This window comes from Coenobita brevimanus, chromosome 48, assembly GCF_032717465.1.
Source record: "Coenobita brevimanus isolate Jiangsu-jjx chromosome 48, ASM3271746v2, whole genome shotgun sequence".
Taxonomy (NCBI): domain Eukaryota; kingdom Metazoa; phylum Arthropoda; class Malacostraca; order Decapoda; family Coenobitidae; genus Coenobita; species Coenobita brevimanus.
The window spans coordinates 654020-675000 of NC_137001.1; the positions used below are offsets into that span (position 1 = coordinate 654020).

A 20981-nucleotide genomic window follows, 5' to 3' on the forward strand; every position below is an offset into this window, starting at 1 on the left:
TCGGCCATAAACCCCTCAAAGTCCAATGCTGACACATCTGACATTGCATCCTCTTCATCCTCAACAGGAATAGGATCAGGTGATGTCGCTGGTTCTGCACTGTCACTAACTTGAGCCCACTGTGTGTAACTTGTTATTAGCGTCTGTCTTCTCCTGTTTATTTTTTGCCTGTGCCTATCTGTGTAGAAATGGAAGAGTTTGTTGATATCACCGAGAACCTCCTCCATTCTTAGGTTGCTCACTTCATGTTCCTTTACCTCTTCCTTGAGCTTATCCACGGCAGCAAGGATCTTGCTTATTCTTGACATACACAGCTCTGTCCTGCCCTCCATCACACTAGGCTCCTCAGCTTGACTCTGCCTGGCGTCGGGCTCTGTGTCAGCCTTGTCTATCCATTGTAAGACTTCCTCGGGAGGCTGTTCCTCAGTAGCAGCGTGCACTTCTCGTATGTCCACCAACGTAACTTCCTGAAAACCTGGTACAGCTTGTGGTGCTATCAGTGTTGCTGCCTCAGCCTCGGCCAGTGCTTGAATGGCCGTCTCATGCTCCGGGCATAAGTGAGGCATGAGCAGTCGCCATGCATGGTTGACCGTTGCAGGTGTAATTTGGTGCCAGGCTTGTATGAGAAAGTTAACTGCATCCTTCACTGTGAAGCAACACCAAAATGCCTCAACAGTCATGTCAGGTGTGGCGGGTTGGGATACAGCCGCTGGCGGAGATGATATGGGAGCACCTGCCTCATTGAGGTCTTCGTTGTGATCTTGTTGGGCATGAAGCTCTTCTTCTGTGTCAGTCTTCCTGCGTAGGTAGTCGTATAGTTGCTTGCGATAGAAGTGCTTGACAGTGGCGATCAGTTCTTGATCCAGCGGCTGCATGAGTGACATCGTCCAGTATGTCAGAAACACAATCCGACCATCCTTGTACAGATCTTCTAGGTATGGATGGTGACTTGGTGCATTGTCCAGCACAAGGAGCATCTTAAATGGAATGCCAAGTTCCCGACACTTGGCTCTGGCATCGGGGATGCGGTGCTTCGAAAACCGGTCTGCCATAATGTTCCTGGTCATCCAACCATTTGCTGATTTGTACCAGTACACACCACTTGTGTCCATGTTCGTAAGGTTTTTGTAGTACCTTGGGTGTGAAGCTGTGTGTGCAATAACTGGCCTCATCTTGTGGCTCCCAGGCAAGTTAACAGTGAAAATTACTGTCATCTTACACTTCTGGAGCTTTTGACCAGGGGCTTGTTTCTGTTTTCTAGCGATGTAAGTCGCTTTGGGCATGGCCTTGTAGTAAAACGATGTTTCGTTGATGTTGTAGATTTGGTCCTTGGTGTACTGTCCTTCTTCAGTTAGTGCTCTAAATATCGCATGATACTTTCTCGCGGCCAGCTTGTTGGCAGAGGCACGTTCACCAGACAGTTTGATGTGATGGAGTTCCTTGCATTTCAAAAATCAGTGCAGCCATCCAACCAATGCCTTGAAAGGTTTTTCCACATTTAACTTGCGAGATGCCGCCTTGTAAAATAGCTGGGCTTGGTTCTGAATAAATCTGCCATTCAGTGGTACACCTTCCTTCTCCTTTCTCATAATTTAGGTGGCAAGATACCGTTCCATAAGTATCATCGCACGATTTCCCATCCGGGAATGGCTGTCAAGCTCAGATGCACCATATGTCTTCACAAGTGCCCTGATGGCATCACGTTTCTTCCAAACAGTCCTCACTGTTGATTCAGCCAGTCCCATGGCTCTCCTGATAGTGGTGTTTCCTTGTCCCTCCTCATTCATCTTGATATTCTCTGACTTGGTTGCGTGTGTCAGAAGTTTCTTAACTCTTGGGGCTGGAGGCATGGTGCAGCGAAGTAAAGGCCAGGATGGAGCAACAAAAAAATGCCACACATTGTACACGACAGGTTAGCTTGAGAGAGCGGATCTGAACTGTGCAAGAGCGTTGTCTCTAATGGCACGCCCACTGCCTCCTACCCCAAGCTGCGCAGTGGAGTGCCCTGGGAATTTCTGCATATCAACATGACGACACGTGATGATGGACGTGTGTGTGGGGATGGGTCATGTACTAATGGAAAATGGCATTCTTGAGCCATTCCTTGCCTCTGCCTCGCGTTCCGTGAGGTAAATCCGCGCATTCAAAGTTTCTGAATATGATTTTTGGTCACTCATGCACAATGTGATTCGCATACAATGAGCTCGTGCACTAGGCGAGCGAACTGTAATCAGTATACCAGTGATTCTCAAACTTTTTAGTGTATGACCCTATTTGGAATATTTCAAGACTTTGCGACCCACAGGGTACAGAGAGAGAGTATAACTGGTATATAGCCTGTCGTAGTTATTATCTATCTATCTATTGCCAGGCCGAAATCCCGTTAGGGATGGTCACAAACAAATCGCCTCCACGTTGCCCTGTCACCCGCCATTTCACTGCCCTGCTCCCAACTCACACACCCCTCTCTCATATACCTATCCACCCCATCCCTCCATCTCATCCTCGGCCTCCCCCTCCCTCTTCTCCCCTCCACCTCACTCACATAAACTCTCTTCGTCAGTCTTTCACCCTCCATCCTCTCCACATGGCCAAACTACCTCAGTGTATTCCTCCTAACACTTCCTATCACATCCACATCCACACCACAATGCTTCTTTATAATTATCCTCATTTGTCAGCCTGTCTCTCCATGTGACTCCGCAGGCTCCTCTTAAATAACTCATTTCCACTGCTCTCACTCTTGACTTGTGTCCTTCCAGCAACGTCCAAGCTTCACTTCCATACGTTAGAGTTGGTATCACAATACTGTCATGTAGTAACTTTTTCACTTCCATGCTCACTTCCCTGCTTCTTATCACTGCTTTCAAGGAACCAGCAACCTTTCTTCCCTGCTGTACCCATTCAAGCACTTCACCCTCCAAACCTCCATCCCTACTCATCACATTACCCAAGTACTTAAACGTACTCACATTTTCCATTTCTTCATCATCCAACCTCGCTGTACATTCACTGACATCACCTCTCTCAAAGACCACCACTTTGCTCTTCCCTACATTCACCTTTAGATTCCGTTTCTTACACACTCTCCCAAACTCATCCACCAAGCCTTGCAGCTCTCCTTCGTCTCCACTCAACAACACTGTATCATCTGCAAACAACAGTACAGGGAGTTTCCAAACACTACCCTCTCTCACCTGGGCCACTCCAACATCCACTACCCTACCTTGTACCTCTTTTATTACCCCATCCTTGTACAGATTGAACAACCATGGAGACATGGCACATCCCTGTTTCAACCCAACCTTCAAAGAGAAAAATTCACTCAGTTCACCATCCACACGCACTGCAGCCTTAGCACCATCATACATACTCTTCACAGCATTCAACAATTTCCCATCTACTCCATATATTCTTAATGCTGTCCACAATCCTTGTCTATCCACTCTGTCATATGCTTTCTCCAAATCCAAGAAAGCCACATACAACTTCTTTCCCTTCTCTAGAAACTTTTCCACTAAAGATCTAAGAATGAATATCTGATCTACACAACCTCTTCCCTTCCTAAAGCCTCCCTGTTCTTCTCCAACTAATTTCTCTATTCCTTCTCTAACTCTACCAATAAGTATCCTACCGTATACTTTTCCTATTACACTAAGAAGACAGATGCCCGCATGATTACCAAATACTTCTTTTTCCCCTTTTCCTTTGTACAAAGGAATAATTATACCTGACTTCCAATCCTCCAGGACTGTACCTTCCTCCCAGGCCAATCTGCACATTTTCCACATCAATTCTACTACTATCTCTCCCCCATACTTCAGCATTTCACCACACAGTCCATCAATTCCTGGGTCTTTTCCCAATTTAACTTTCTTCATTGCTTCCACAACTTCTATCCTACTGATTTCTTCCTGTCTTCTCACCTCCCTCCTTCTCCCAGCCATTCCTCAGCCACTTATATTCGCTTCACTTCCATGTTCAACAATTCCTTAAAGTGTTCTCTCCATCTGCTCGCTTTTTCTCCCTTCTCCACTAGTAATCTACCATTTTTATCTTTCACTCCCCTGCTAACTTCATTTCCACCCTGTCTTACTCTTTTCACTTCTTTCCAGAACATTTTCTTACAGTCCCTCCAGTTTACACTGAAGTTCCTTCCAAATTCCTCATCCGCTCTCCTCTTACTCTCTCTTAATAATCTTTTCACCTCTCTCTTTCCTTCTACATATAACTCTCTCTTCCGCCTCTCAACTTCTTCCACACCCCTATTTCTCATCCACTCATTGTATGCTTTCTCCTTTTGTACCACAGCCTGTCTCACCTCTTCATTCCACCATGCTGTTCCTTGCACACCCCTCTGTCTTCTCTTCATCCCACACACTACATCACATGCTGCACATATTTCTTCTGTAAATATCCTGCACACACCTTCCACGTCCCCCATCTGTTCCATTTCATATTTGCCCAATTGTTTCTCCACTTTTATATTCTGCCTTTTTCTCATCCTCTTGTAACCTTTCCACTCTCCTTACAAATACTCCTTCTTCCCGTCCTTCCCTTATGAATATGAATATGCTAATAGTGTAATGAGGATAATTACAATTTCAGTTAAGTAAATAACATACATTGAAAGCATTAAACCTATTCAATGTCCCTGCGATCCATCAATATTCCCCTCACAACCTACTTTTGGGTTGTGACCCATAGTTTGAGAATCAGTGATATATACTGTGTGTGTATATATATATATATATATATATATATATATATATATATATATATATATATATATATATATATATATATATATATATATATATATGATATATATTGATATATACTGTGTATATATATATATATATATATATATATATATATATATATATATATATATATATAGACACACACACACACACACACACACAGAGGCATACCCTGGTTTAATTATCTAACTGGTTAGGTAATACCCCATCATTAGGCGGGGTATTGTATATCGAGGTAGTTTTAACATGTATTTCAATGTGGGCTGTTTACCAGCCTTGGGTTTCCCCCCAAACCAAGTCCAAACCCCACCCAGATGAGCCCAAAATCAGGTGTAAAGGCAATCTAAATGTCCTAAAAGCTGTCAAGAAAGCTAATCTAAGCCAAACACCTGTCAATAAATCAATAAAACCAACAAATCACATCTGAATATCATCAAATATAAGTCTGGAAAAAATCAAGCTTAGTAAACTGTACCCCCAAATGATGATATTCACCCGACCTATGGTTAAAATACATTAGTCAAAGTCTAAAAACAGTTTATAAATCAACCTAAACACACAATGTTAGTCTAAAATATAATCAAAATTGGTAAGAAAAATCAAAACCCATCGTTTAACCGGGGTTTGGTCATCGTTAGGCAGGGTATGGTGCAATTTCTACCCCCATTGTAAAGCCGGGGAATCGCATCTAAGGGTATTGTTTATCGAAGTATTACTGGAGAGAGAGAGAGCCTCTGTGGTACAGTGTGCGTCTTGCACGCTGGTGGGGGCGGGTTCGCCTCCCACCAGAGTTGTAAAAACTTTGAGAAGCGTTCACTGAGCCACTTACTGCTTTGGCTGACATAAGGGGTGCTGTGGTTGAACCAGTGTCGTATACTAGTATGCTTACACCCAGTCGGCTTAAGGCAGGTCGATTACAGTTGGTTCACAGACTACACACACATCCAAAGCCACTCCAGCATTACAATCACACTCAGAAGCACTTTTCACCCTACTGTACATACAGTCTCTACCAGACATCCTACTGTACATACAGTCTCTACCAGACAGCCTAAGCCACTGGGTAGAGATACATTGGCTGTATCGTCCCTGCTTCGGTAGGAAGGCTGGTCCTGTAGTGGACACTCAACGGCAGATGATGATGATATATATATATATATATATATATATATATATATATATATATATATATATATATATATATATATATATATAAGAGAGAAGTAGTGGAACGATTAGGTAAATATGAATTGGAGCAGATGGGGGACGTGGAAGGTGTGTGCAGGATATTCACAGAAGAAATATATGCAGCATGTAATGTGGTCTGTGGGGTGAAGAGAAGACGAAGGGGGGTGCAAGGAACAGTGTGGTGGAATGACGAGGGAGACAGGCTGTGGCACAAAAGAAGAAAGCATACAATGAAAGTATGAGAAATAGGGGCGTGAAAGAAGTTGAGAGGCGGAAGAGAGAGTTATATGTAGAAAAGAAGAGAGAGGTGAAAAGATTAATAAGAGAGAGTAAGAAGAGAGTCGATGAGGAATTTGGAAGGAATTTGAGTGTAAAATGGAGGGACTGTAAGAAAATGTTCTGGAAAGAGGTGAAGAGAGTAAGACAGGGTGGCAGTGAAGTTAGCAGGGGAGTGAAAGATAAAAATGGTTGAATACTAGTGGAGAAGGGAGAAAAAGTGAGCAGATGGAGAGAACACTAAGGAACTGTTGAATGTAGAAGATGGAAGGAATGCGAGTATAAGTGGCTGGGGGATGGCTGAGAGAAGGAGGGAGGTGACAAGACAGGAAGAAATCAGTAGGATAGAAGTTGTGGAAACAATGAAGAAAGTCAAATTGGGGAAAGCCCCAGGAATTGATGGAGTGTGTGGTGAAATGCTGAAGCATGGGGGAGAGATAGTAGTAGAATGGATGTGGAAGATGTGCAGATTGGCCTGGGAGGAGGGAAGTCAGGTATAATTATTCCCATGTACAAAGGAAAAGAGGAAAAAGGAGTGTGTGGTAATCATAGGGGCATTTGTCTTCTTAGTGTAATAGGAAAAGTATATGGTAGGATACTTATTGACAGAGTTAGGGAAAGAACAGAGGAATTAGTTGGAGAAGAACAGGGAGGCTTTAGGAAGGGGAGAGGTTGTGTAGATCAGATAATCATTCTTAGATCTTTAGTGGAAAAGTTTCTAGAGAAGGGAAAGAAGTTGTATGTGGCTTTCATGGATTTGGAGAAAGCATTTGACAGGGTGGATAGACAAGGATTGTGGAAAGTATTAAGAATATATGGAGTAGATGGGAGTTGTTGAATGCTGTGAAGAGTATGTATGATGGTGCTAAAGCTGCAGTGCGTGTGGATAGTGAACTGAGTGAATTTTTCTCTTTGAAGGTTGGGTTGAAACAGGGATGTGTTACCAGGTGTGTCTCCATGGCTGTTCAATCTGTACATAGATGGGGTAATAAAAGAGGTACAAGGTAGGGTAGTGGATGTTGGAGTGGCCCTGGTAAGAGAGGGTAGTGTTTGGAAACTCCCTGTACTGTTGTTTTAGGATGATACTATGTTGTTGAGTGAAGACGAAGGGGAGCTGCAAGGCTTGGTGGATGAGTTTGGGAGAGTATGTAAGAAACGGAATCTAAAGGTGAATGTAGGGAAGAGTAAAGTTATGGTCTTTGAGAGAAGTGAAGTCAGTGATTGTACAGTGAGGTTGGATGGTGCAGAAATGGAAAATCTGAGTATGTTCAAGTACTTGGGTAGTGTAATGAATAAGGATGGAAGTTTGGAGGGTGAAGTGCTTGAAAGAGTACAAGGAAGGAAGGTTGCTGGTTCCTTGAAAGCAGTGAAAAGAAACAGGGAAGTGAGCATGGAAGTGAATAAGTTACTACATGACAGTATTGTGATACCAACTCTAACGTATGGAAGTGAAGCTTGGACGTTGTTGGAAGGACACAAGTCAAGAGTGAGAGCAGTGGAAATGAGTTATTTAAGAGGAGCCTGTGGAGTCACATGGAAAGACAGGCTGACAAATGAGGATATAAAGGAGCATTGTGGTGTGGATGTGATAGGAAGAGTTATGAGGAACACATTGAGGTGGTTTGGCCATGTGGAGAGGATGGAAGGTGAGAGACTGATGAGGAGAGTGTATGTGAGTGAGGTGGAGGGGGGAGAGGGAGGGGGAGGCCGAGGATGAGATGGAGGGATGGGGTGGAGAGGTATATGAGAGAGGGGGGGGTGAGTTGGGAGCAGGGCAGTGAAATGGCGGGGGACAGGGCGACGTGGAGGCGATTTGTTTGTGGCCACCTCGCACGGGATTGAGGCGTCTGGCAAAATATATATATATATATATATATATATATATACACCTGAATGTACTGACAGCTCCTGTAGTGCACGAGCTCATAGTGCGCGAATTGCATAAGAAGTGAGTGACCAAAAATAATAACTAAAATTCTTGATTGCGTGAGTTTATCCCACAATACGCGAGGCCGAGGCAAGGAATGGCACAAAAATTCGATTTTCCCTGAGTATGAGATCCCCATGCCCACACAGTATGTCCATCATGACATCAGTCGTGATCTAGATGTGCAGAAATTCCTGGACATTCTAGTGTGATGGAGGGCAGCACAGAACTGTCTTTGTCAAGGATAGGCAAGATCCTTGCAGCTGTGGCTAAGCTCAAAGAAGAAATGAAGGAACACAAAATCAGCCAACAAAGAATGGAGGAGGTTCTCATTAGTATCGACAAAGCCTTCTGTGTCTACACAGACAGGCACAGGCAAGAAATTAACAGGAGGAGGCAGACGCTTATATCAAGGTACACACAGCGGCCTCAAGAAAGTGAAAGTGAGGGACCAAGTACATGATCCGATCCTGTTCCTGTAGAGGATGAAGAGGATGCAATGTCAGTTGCGTCATCATTAGACTTCAAGGGGTTTTTGGCCAAAGTGACTGAGTTAGAGGCTTGTGAGGAAGGTGCTCAGGAGGAGTCTGAGGATGGAAGTGTTGGTGCGGCGGGGGGGGGGGTGGCACTGTAAGTGTTGCCACGCCTCGGAACCCCGGTTCTTTAAGTCCATCAAGCTTGTTGTCTACTGTTGTTGAGGTGACCGACCATAGTTTTGTTATTGTAGCTACATCTGTAGTATATGTCTGAAGAATTTTCCCTTTACTATGTCTCTATGGGTCAAAAAGTGTCAAGGTATGAGGGGGTACTGTACCACCCATATGTAATTTTTCCCATAAGATTATGTATTCACAGTGCACAATTTCACAGTAAGCAAGGACCAGGACAGCCCATCCACTCGCACACTGTGGGAGCTTACTGTATATATATATATATATATATATATATATAGTATATGGCAAAGTGTGCGTTTTCATACACTGAAGAACGAGGGTTCGCGCCCCGCCAGGGTAATAAACTTTGGGAGTGTTCTTCTGCCCACGTACTGCATTGGTGGACATAAGAGGTGCTGTGGTTGAACCAGTGTCGCATACTAAAAAGTATGCTTGCACCCAGTCGGCTTGCGCGGGCCGACTACACTTGGTTCACAGACTACACACACATCCAGAGCCACTCCAACACTACAATTACATTTACAAACACTTCTCACCCTACGTACAATCTCTACCAGACAGCCTAAGCCACTTGGTAGAGATACATTGGCTGTATTGTCCCGACTTCGGTCTGGATAGGCCGATCCTGCAGTGGACACTCAAACGGCTGATTGGATGAGATGAGATGAGATGAGATGATGTAATATATATATATATATATATATATATATATATATATATATATATATATATATATATATATATATATATATTGTTATGCTGTCCGCCTTTCCGTTCCCACGGATGCAGCCGTTACAGCTGGGCTAGGGGGATTATGCAGTATGTATCCGTGTCATTCGCGGAGTTTATATTAGCGAGTGCTACAAGTTCTTTTGTTTCTTTCGTTCCTGCCACTGAGGGCAATTTTATTTAATACCATGCTGAGAATGCATTTGATTATTTTGATTGTCTTATGTGAGCTACCAGCATATTTAATGATGTTTTGCTTGCATTAGAAGTACCAATTTATTGTAGAGAGAGAGGGGCACGAATTTAAGTTCTTATTAATTAATTTGATTCATGCGTTCGCGCTTGGCTGAACACGAGCCTAGCAGTAGGCCAGTCTCTTCCCAGCCAGCTTTAGTATCGGGTGTTTGTACACTCTCTCTTTTTTCTGCCGAGCTGGCGTTTTCATTTAAGTTTATTTTTATTCTTTTGTTGCTGACTGAGGGAAGTAGTTATTTTATTTTGTTTTTGTAACCGTGTTGTCTTTGGAGGGCCAGTCTGGCTCACCGTAGTCTCTCGCTGCCTTAATTAACGTTCCCCAACACACGTACATACACACACACACCCTAACCCCTACACATTCTAATCCCGTCTACTTGCACAAGGCTAGTGAGAACTATCGTGAGCCGTCAACTGCGTTCCCCCTTGGACACGGGTTAAGTAGAAAGTCGTCACCACCGGAAGTAAGTGGGAGGTGTTCCTGTATACTGTCTCGGGCGGTATTACTTCCGGTAGTGGCGATAGTAGGCTAGATCTATAGGTAGGCTCTTCCGTTTTATTATCAAAGTACAGAGTGTTGCGTTCTTAAGTAAGTACTTCCGTTGTGCAGTTTTTCTCTAGTTTGCGGAGTGTCAGTGCCGGGGTCTGCGTTATTTTTGCAACGCAGTGGAGGCCGATCATCTAAGGCTGACTTGTTGTCTTTTTGTAATAGCCCCGGGCTAGCGCAAACCGTAACAGTGGCGACCTCGCATCAGGATATCCTAACAGTGCCTTCTTCTTGCTAGGATATCGTTACCTTGGCGTTCTCTGTGCTTTGAGGTGAAGTTGATGTGTTTTGTAGTTTCTCAGTCAGCACTAGTATTTCATTATTTAGTACTGCCATTGATTTGTCGCCATGGAGTCACGCGTGTCTACACCAGATCGCGTACGTGCTGAGTCACCTGTGGATATGGAACAACGAGAGGCACATAGCAAAGGTACTCCCCGTGTGAGCCCTGAGTTTGACTATGGTGCTGAAATGCCTCGTTTCGCTACCCCACTATTACCATCTATGATGCCGCCGAGCCAGTTTAGAGCAGTTCCCCCAGGTATGTCTAGTGCTTTCCCTGGAGTTGTTCATTCCACTCCCATATACCCTGGAGCCTTGTCACCGGAGGCTCAGTTGCAGTTGGAGTTGAAAAAGTTGGAGATGGAAATGCAGCATGCAAAAGAAGAGAGGGAGATGCAGCGTGAAAAAGAAGAGAGGGAAATGCAGCGTGCAAAAGAAGAGAGGGAGATGGAGTTGCAGAGTGAAAAAATGCGATTTGAGCTGGAGAAGACTCGCTTGGAGCTGACTGCTAATAGACCAACTTCAGATACCCAAACCTCAGGCCGTGCAGAGGATAGGGAGAGTTGGTTCTCAAGGAGTCTAAAATTAGTGCCAGCATTTGATGAGTTGAAGGTGACAGAATGGTTTGTTAGATTTGAAAAGAAGGCTAGGGAGTTTGAGTGGCCAAGGCAGCGCTGGGTGGGGTTGGTATCTAATGTGCTGAAGGGAAAAGCTTTGGAAGTGTATAATAGGTTGAGCCCTGAGGATGTAGATGATTATGATGAATTTAAAACAGCCATCCTGAAGGCATATGAACTTAGACCAGAGGCTTATCGGTTGTTGTTCCGTGGTGCTCGGAAAAAGGCCTGCTGACACCTATATGGCCTACGCTAGGTATCTGGAGGAGAGGTTAGACGAGTGGTTGCTGAGTGAGAGCGCCACTTCGTATAACGAGGTGCGTGAACTGTTTTTGATGGAACATTTTACCAACATGGCTGACAAAGAAATTGGTGTTAAAATTAGGGAGAAGAGATTTAAGACCGTGAAGGAAGCAGCGACGTGGGCTGATGACCGGGTGTTTGCCTTGCGGAGTATGGGGGTCAAGTATGCTAATTTTCAGTATTCCAGGGAGAGGACTGTGAGTGGCCCTGCCTGGGATAAATCTCCCGTGAATCAGTCCAAGGGAAGTTCAGAGGAGAAAAAGAATTCAGGGAGAAAGAGCCCTGTATCCAGTTCGAAGCTAGTTTGTTACTTTTGCAAACAGAGTGGGCACATCAAGCCTAACTGTCCTAAGTGGAAGGCCTCCCAAAATGCCAAACCAGTGGCACTAGTTATAGGTTCGAGTCAGGTGAACGAGAGGAGTTGGGAGAGTGGTAACGGTGAGGGAGAAGTCTGTGGAAAGCTGGAGTGCAGCCGGCTGTGCTCGCTGCCAGCTCAGGCTGAAAAAGTTACCCAACATGCTACGCCACCTCCGGATGAACTGCCTCAGAAATCGTCCCTAGACTGGTGTAAACCTTTTATGTGTCACGGCACAGTGAAAATTCATGGGATCAGTTATCCAGTTACTGTGGCTCGTGATACCTGTGCACAACAGTCTGTGTGCAGAAACGTGACTGGAGGGCCTGTAAACTCAGGGAAGTATGTGCTGTGTAGGGGCATGAACTCAGATGAATACTATGATTATGTTCATGTGGAACTCGATTGCCCCATTGTTCAGGCTGCAGCTCAAGTAGCTGTTGCTGATGTAATGCCAGTAGAGGGGATTGATTTTCTGCTGGGGAACGACCTGGCTGGGGAGAAAGTATTTCCATCTCTTCCCCCACCAGTTGTTGTGGCAGAGAAGTGTTTTGACGCCCCAGAAATTGGTATTGAAGTTGATGCAGAAGTGGAAGCCATGTTCCCGATCTATGGCACAGGTTGCAGCCCGGGAGGAAGAACTGGTGAAGTCACAGGTTCTTGGGGTCGACTGTGATGAGGCAGGGCCACCAATGGAGGAACCTAGTGAGCAGAGTGTTGCTGTAGTGGGTGAGGAGAGTGGGAATGCGTGCATGGGCGCCGCCCCACTTCCCACTCAGGACACTAGAGGTGGTGCTGAGTGTGTCTGTGTGGAGACTGAACCCAGCCCACCGACTGAATTAGAAGAATTTCAGGACGCTGGGGTCGACTGCAGGGATGCAGGACCACCGTCAAACGCGCCTGAGGAACAGAGTGTCACTGTTGAGGGTAGAGGTGATGATGTCAGTGTGGAGTCTGACATTCCTCCCCCTGTCGAGTGTACTAGAGGTGACGCTGAGATTGATCGCCCTTCGCAATCCAGTGTCCCGGCCAGCCCCTTATCTCAGTCCTCAGTAGAGCTGGCGGGTGTTGGATCAGCAGAATTGAGGGTGAAGCAACAGGAGGATGTAACATTAAAGCCCTTGTTTGCTCGAGTAGGGGAAGAAAGAAGTATGGAGTGTGGTAAGGAGGAGTTCCTGATTAAAGACAATGTTTTACATCGCCGATGGACGCCCACTGGCGCCACGGTGGATGGAGGAGTGGGTGAGTTAGTGCAGGTGGTGGTGCCTGTGCAGTATAGGGTGCCGTTAATACAGTTAGCACATGAGGGACCTTTAGCAGGTCACTTGGGAAACAGAAAAACAGTGCAGCGCTTAAGATATAATTTTTGGTGGCCAAGTATGCCGGGACAAGTTGCTGCGTACATCAAGAGCTGTCACACGTGTCAGATAGTGGGCAAGCCTAATCAAGTTCTTCCTGTGGCCCCTTTGACTCCCACTCCTGCAGTTGCACCTCCGTTTACCCGGGTAATCATTGATATCGTGGGCCCTTTACCTCCTACTTCTGCTGGAAACAAGTATTTGTTAACCATAATGGATGTTACAACGCGATACCCAGAGGCTATACCAATCAGAAGCATGCAGGCGAAGTCAGTAGTCAAGCAACTTATCCTGTTCTTTACTCATTTTGGCCTGCCCAAGGAGTTGCAGTCAGACCGTGGAGTGAATTTTACATCTAATTTGTTTAAGCAGACAATGACAGAGTTGGGCATCAAACACATTTTGTCCAGTGCCTACCATCCGCAGTCACAAGGTGCCCTGGAGAGGCATCATCAGACCTTAAAGACCATGCTGCGCACCTTCTGCTATGATAGTGGAAAGGATTGGGACCTAGCGGTACCCTTTTGTTATGTTTGCAGTGAGAGAGGTACCAACTGAGTCGTTAGGGTTTTCACCCAATGAGTTAGTGTTTGGGCACAGAGTTCGTGGTCCTTTGGATGTGGTGCGAGAGGCCTGGAGTAACAACAAATCTGGCAACCAGGAATCCATGCTTGACTATGTCTGCCGCACTCGGGAGAGACTGCATTGGCGCTTAGAGCTTGCCCGTGACCATCTAATCGGGGCTCAAGCGAAAATGAAGGCTCATTATGATAAGAAGGTCAGAAGTCGTGAGTTTAAGCAAGGAGATGAAGTTTTGGCACTGCTGCCCATGCAAGGAAAACCTCTGGCAGCTAGATTCAGTGGTCCTTATATTGTGAAGAAGAAAGTTGGGGAACTTGACTATCTAATTGTTACCCCAGACAGGCGGAAGAGTACTCAGTTGTGCCACATTAATATGTTGAAGCCATACTACCGCCCAGTTGATTCTCATTGTGGGATGACTGCTGATGTCTCTCACCTGGGATGTGAAGGACGGGGAAGGGAGGACGTGGCATCAAGGGAACGTGCTGTGGAGGGAGCTGTTGGTGCCGGTGATGTGAGTGGTGGACCAGGGTTACAGCCACAGTTCCTGGAAGGTGACTTTGGAGTGGACGTTGAGGGAACCAGGGATAAGAGCGCTCCTGTAGTTTTGGTGGTTGGTAGTGAGTTGGAGGAGCAGGAGGAAGTGTTTAGTCGTGGTGAGATGTTACCAGCTGACCTATGGGAGGGCAATGGTTATGCAGCTCTGGTGGAGAAATTGCGACACCTTGATCCAGTAAAGCGAGAAGAGCTGTGCAACAGATTATGGAAACATCCGAAAGTTTTTGGAGATTCACCGGGATTGACAACTTGGGCTACTCATGACATTGATGTTGGGGATAGTAAGCCTGTAAAATTAGCTCCTTACCGCATCAACCCTATCAGACAGAAAGCTCTCGATAATGAGATCAAGTATATGTTGGACCATGGATTGATTAAGAGGAGTTTCAGTGAGTGGAGTTCACCAGTTACCTTGCAGCCGAAGCCAGATGGGAAGGTTAGGTTGTGTGTGGACTTCCGGAAGGTTAACTCACTGTCTAAGACCGATGCTTATCCCTTGCCTCGGGTCGATGACTCCGTGGACAAGGTGGGAAATGCCACTTATATCACCAAACTTGACTTAGTAAAAGGATACTGGCAGGTCCCGCTGACGGAACGGGCTAAACAAGTGGCTAGCTTTGTTGTCAGTGGTGCAGTATATCAGTGCCAGGTGATGCCTTATGGACTGAAGAATGCTCCAGCCACTTTCCAGAGGCTTATGGATAAAGTGGTGGATGGCATACCCAATTGTGTCGTTTACATCGATGATGTCATTGTGTATGACACCAAGTGGGAGGAGCACCTTGATCATGTGGAAATGCTCATTAAGCGGTTGGAGGAAGCTGGCTTAGTAGTCAACTTAGACAAGTGCGAGTTCGTACGTGCTAAGGTCCAGTACCTTGGATTTGTTGTAGGACATGGGCAAGTGGCTCCACCTCGGGCTAAGGTGGATGCCATTTCCAACTTTGCAGCACCCCAGTGTCGCCGTGCCCTCCAGCGATTTTTGGGCATGATCGGCTATTACCGAAGATTCATTGGGAATTACTCCACAGTGCTTGCCCCTCTTACTGACTTATTGCGCAAGGATAAGAAGTGGCAGTGGACAGCCGAGTGTGAGCAAGCTTTTATTACGGTTAAGTCTCTGCTGTGCCACCACCCTATATTGCGTGCACCAGATTTTGACAAACCTTTTGTGCTGGCAGTTGATGCTAGCCGAGTAGGGGTAGGAGCAGTGTTGATGCAGCCAGATGAGGGCCAGGTTGAACATCCCATATCATACTTCTCAAAGAAGTTTAATAGAGCCCAGAAGAACTATTCCGTCATAGAGCAGGAGTTATTAGCGATTATCCTGGCCCTACAACACTTTGCTGCCTACCTGCCCCCTTTTGGCCCTGTGATCAAGATTTATTCAGACCATCATCCCCTGCAGTTTTTGAACAAGTTTAAATTCAAAAACCAGCGTTTGACCCGCTGGAGTTTGCTTTTGCAGGAGTACAATTTAGAAGTTAGGCATATTAAGGGGATTGATAACGTAATTGCTGATTGTTTATCCAGGGAGGGGTCAGGGTCTTGATTCGAAAATTTTGATCCAGGGCTCAAAATTTTCCCTTGGGGAAGGGCGTGTTACGCTGTCCGCCTTTCCGTTCCCACGGATGCAGCCGTTACAGCTGGGCTAGGGGGATTATGCAGTATGTATCCGTGTCATTCGCGGAGTTTATATTAGCGAGTGCTACAAGTTCTTTTGTTTCTTTCGTTCCTGCCACTGAGGGCAATTTTATTTAATACCATGCTGAGAATGCATTTGATTATTTTGATTGTCTTATGTGAGCTACCAGTATATTTAATGATGTTTTGCTTGCATTAGAAGTACCAATTTATTGTAGAGAGAGAGGGGCACGAATTTAAGTTCTTATTAATTAATTTGATTCATGCGTTCGCGCTTGGCTGAACACGAGCCTAGCAGTAGGCCAGTCTCTTCCCAGCCAGCTTTAGTATCGGGTGCTTGTACACTCTCTCTCTCTCCCCAGTCATTTTTCTGCCGAGCTGGCGTTTTCATTTAAGTTTATTTTTATTCTTTTGTTGCTGACTGAGAGAAGTAGTTATTTTATTTTGTTTTTGTAACCGTGTTGTCTTTGGAGGGCCAGTCTGGCTCACCGTAGTCTCTCGCTGCCTTAATTAACGTTCCCCAACACACGTACATACACACACACACCCTAACCCCTACACATTCTAATCCCATCTACTTGCACAAGGCTAGTGAGAACTATCGTGAGCCGTCAACTGCGTTCCCCCTTGGACACGGGTTAAGTAGAAAGTCGTCACCACTGGAAGTAAGTGGGAGGTGTTCCTGTATACTGTCTCGGGCGGTATTACTTCCGGTAGTGGCGATAGTAGGCTAGATCTATAGGTAGGCTCTTCCGTTTTATTATCAAAGTACAGAGTGTTGCGTTCTTAAGTAAGTACTTCCGTTGTGCAGTTTTTCTCTAGTTTGCGGAGTGTCAGTGCCGGGGTCTGCGTTATTTTTGCAACGCAGTGGAGGCCGATCATCTAAGGCTGACTTGTTGTCTTTTTGTAATAGCCCCGGGCTGGCGCAAACCGTAACAATATATATATATATATATATGTATATACATACAGTAATCCCTCCAAGATCTGACGTAATAAAGTTAATGGCATGTCCAGGACTTGGTCTTGTCTGGGTCTTGGGAAAATGCCCACTGGACAGGTACTTATGGACCTTAACCCCACCTAACTTTGAAAGCCACCTAAATAACTCCTTACCAGACATGCACAGCACCTATTTAAGACCCTGTGCACACAAATAAGGGACAGAAACCATGAAACAAATGAAAAGGAACCAGAGAATGAGGAATTAGAAGTGCCTTTGGAAAATACAGTATTTAGTAAGGTACAGGGTTCATACGACATATCTGTGACCATCGTGAAGATTAACCAGTCTCCTCTCAGGCTCTGATAATGGTGAAGGTGCACTTGAAGCATGTACAGTAATCCAGTTTTGCATTGGGCTTAATCCTTTGCACTCTGAATTCTAATTTTCTTAACACTGCACACTCTGTTCTTACTTGCACTGCACTTGAAACTCGCCAGTGTCGCACTCTGCACTTAATCCGTTGCACTCTGAATTCTAATTACTTAACACTGCACAACACTGTAAATTCCTATGTGGTCTAGTGGCAAGTTTTTGCTGTTTATTCAATGTCAGAGTCGGAGAGTAAGTGTTGTAGGCGGCTGAGGGGCACGTCGCTGGGATGTGGTTATGGGCTACCCACTGCAGACGACTCTAAAGATAGCCGCAAGCTCACGTCCAGAGGAGACTCCACCGTGGCCAATGTGCTGGGCTGTAGCTCGGAGGTGGAAGGCTTGTCTTGGTGAGGCAGTGGTGTGGAGCCAGGGCTTGGCAAGGCGGGGGTCATTGACCTGAAGAAGGTGTCAGTGGTTGATTGACGTAAGGAACGTCGATTCTGGCGATTGATGATGCGCTGCCTAAAAGCACGCACTTCCTCCACAAGTCCCAGTGGCCCCATCTCCCGGTCACATTCCTGGTGCTCAAGGTAGTCCAGAATGAACTCTACGTGCTCCCGGAGTGTGCTCAGCTTGGGGATGGCTGGAGTAGTGGCACGCTGAGAGGAATCCTCATTATCCTCGCTGTCCTCATTGGAATCTTCCAGCTGGGTACTTGTACCTGCAGCTGAAGATGTGACCTCGATATCAGACATAATGTGATACCCAGGATCACCCTTGTCATCTCCGACAATTCATGCACTTTGTCCACATCCACCTCAAAGCCAGCCGCACAAAAACGCACATGGAAGTCATCCACGTCAAAACCCAGAAAGTCGTGCACCACATCAACTCTGAGAAGCAGACGAGACCAACCACTTCCAGAGTTTTGAGAGGGATTTCCCTCCATGCACTGGCCCGGTTGTAGTGGCAAAGGTTTTCCACAGTTCGCTGGCTTGACATGTCCCATCCCTCCCAGTGCTCCCCCTCCTCCTCAAGAACAACCATCACCTCATCCAGGTACTTCCGACAGTATAATTTCCTTGTAGCCGTGATCACTCCTTGGTCCATCAGTTGGATGAGAGCAGTAGTATTAGGTGGCAAAAACAGGCACCTAATGCTGCCATTCTCAGTGATCAACTTCTTGTCGGACAGATGCCCAGATGCACTGTCCAGAAGAAGGAGAGCCTTTACCTGGCTGTGTGGGATTCCCAGTGTTTTCATCTGATAATGGATGACCTCCTTGACGAAGTGCTTGTGAAACCAGTCTTTGAAGATCTTGGCTGTGAACCAAGTCTTTACAGAACGGTACCAAACGACAGGTAGGACATCCATCAACCCACGAAGGCACCGAGGCTGCTTTGCATGGCCAGCAATAACGGGCTTGAGCCAATGCATGCCATTAGCATTGGCACAACACAAAGCAGATGTCCGCTGCTCGGAGAGCTTGCGTCCAGGTACACGCTACTCCGTCTCCTCTGCTAGGGTGTTCATTGGCAGCGAGCGATAGAATAGATCAGTTTCGTTAGCGTTGTAACCTTGATCAAGAGCAAGGCCCTCCCTGTCGATCAAACCCTTCATCTTCTGCCAAAACTCTTCTGCTCCCTCCTCATTGGCATCCAAAGCCTCACCATGGGCCTTACGGTTGGTAAATCCATGTCGTAACTTGAAAGTGAAGAGCCACCCTTCAGATGCCTTGAAGTCTGGGGTGTCATGTAACCTTGCAAACTTTTCAGCAGCAGCCTTCAGCTCCATACCACGCACCAGCACACCAGCAGCACGGTGTTGACGATACCAAATCAGCGTGGAGCGGTTGACTTCAGCAAACCTGGGAAGGTACATAATCCTCCTCTGCATGTTGCGTTTGGTCTCTGATGCGAGGTCTGCCATGTACTGAGTGAGTTTGTCCCGAGATTTCTTTATATCAAACAAGGTACAGTATTGTAGAGCGAGCCAGGTTGAATTCTTGGAGGATGTGGGACGTCGACCATCCCGTGTCCACCTTCTCCAGTATCTCCCTCTTCTTCTCCAGAGGCAGAACCACTCAGTTCCACTTGTCGGGCCTTTGTCACACACACAAGTAAGAGGCAGCAGAGGAACAACAGGGCTTGCAGCAGGTGGGGCACCACCACAAAGGCGAGCACATGGGCAGCCATGGCGACTAGCGTGCCGTCACAACGGCCATTTTTAGTGTCCAAGGACCTGAGCCCAAAATGTCCGGGACTTGGGGTGTCCGGATTTGGGCGTCCAGGTCTTACAAGGATTATATATATATATATATATATATATATATATATATATATATATATATATATATATATATATATATATATATGTATATATATATATATATATATATATATATATATATATATATATATATATATATATATATATATATATATATACACACACATTAACTTTCTTGTCTTTTCTTAGCACTCCACTACCACTAACCGTTTTCACTACCTCTCATTCTTCACTATTTTTCAACAAACGTCTGACATCTATTGTAGTGTCTCCTCATTACTCTAACTTTCCCCTAACTATGCATTAACTTACCTTTCTTTTTTCTTCTTGCAGAGTGCGGGTTGAGTATTACGTGAATGAGAACACCTTTAAGGAGAGACTGCACCTGTACTTTGTGAAGAACCAGAGATCAAGTAAGTGTTGGTGTTGGTGTGATGGTGTAGTGTGGTTTGATTAGGGAAGAGAGGGATAATGTAGTGTGGTGTGATGTGGTGGGATTTCAGTTTTGTTTGGCAGTCAGTCAGCCTATCTCTCGTAGTAGTAGTAGTATTTATTGTTACAGGCCCAGTTCCATTTGAAACGTGAACGTGGTGGGCTGCATGTTGAAGATTCCATTCTCCAGCAATCCAGCACCCTTCTTTTGAAAGATATGGAGGGAGTTGAGGAACATTTGTATAACTGGGCAGCAGAACCCCCGGCTGTATCAATGCCATCCCGGCTGTATCGGTGCCACCACATGGAGTCTGCTGGGCCCATAGGGAGGAAAGAGATACTGTAGTATGGTGTAGTTTGGTGGTATTTCAGTTTTGTATCACTCTTTCAGTCACTGTCTGCCTGTCTCGTAACATATGTAAATTCATCAAAATATTACATTGTGTGATGTCATGGTATGATTTGATTATAAAGAGGGGAGGTTATGGTGTGTCGCGGTAGGATGGTGTGGTATGGTGTAGCGCAGTACGTTATGGTGTTGCGAGATGCTTTCCAGAGGTGACGAACCAAGTTTTGCCTCAGAACGTAAGCTTGGTAAGTAACTGCAGAAGTTCTTGTTGCATCTTCTCAAGCCAAGTGATTGCTGCTGCCACTTCAAGACTGCTGCTGCTTCCACTACTAGTGCTGCTACTGCTATTGTTACTGCAGCTGTTACTACTACCACAACTACAGCTACAATTACCTCAGTATGGAGCCATCATCACGATACAATTGTAAGAACAGCAACCATGCCACAGTCTTGCATTCCAGTCAGTGTTCAAGCACTCATGCCTTTTAGATGTGAGCAGAGCATCCACCATAAACCTCTGTACCTACCTACCTACC

At 45.6% G+C, this 20981-nt stretch overlaps 1 protein-coding gene across 1 annotated transcript in view; it reads left to right on the plus strand.

Annotated features, from left to right (window-relative positions):
- Positions 1 to 20981, plus strand: part of LOC145399245 (potassium channel subfamily T member 2-like) — a 340618-nt gene that overhangs the window by 40956 nt on the left and 278681 nt on the right. The window contains exon 2 of the mRNA XM_080271933.1: positions 19998 to 20077. Within this exon, the coding sequence (XP_080128059.1) occupies positions 19998 to 20077 (80 nt within the window). The remainder of the gene's footprint in view (positions 1 to 19997; positions 20078 to 20981) is intronic.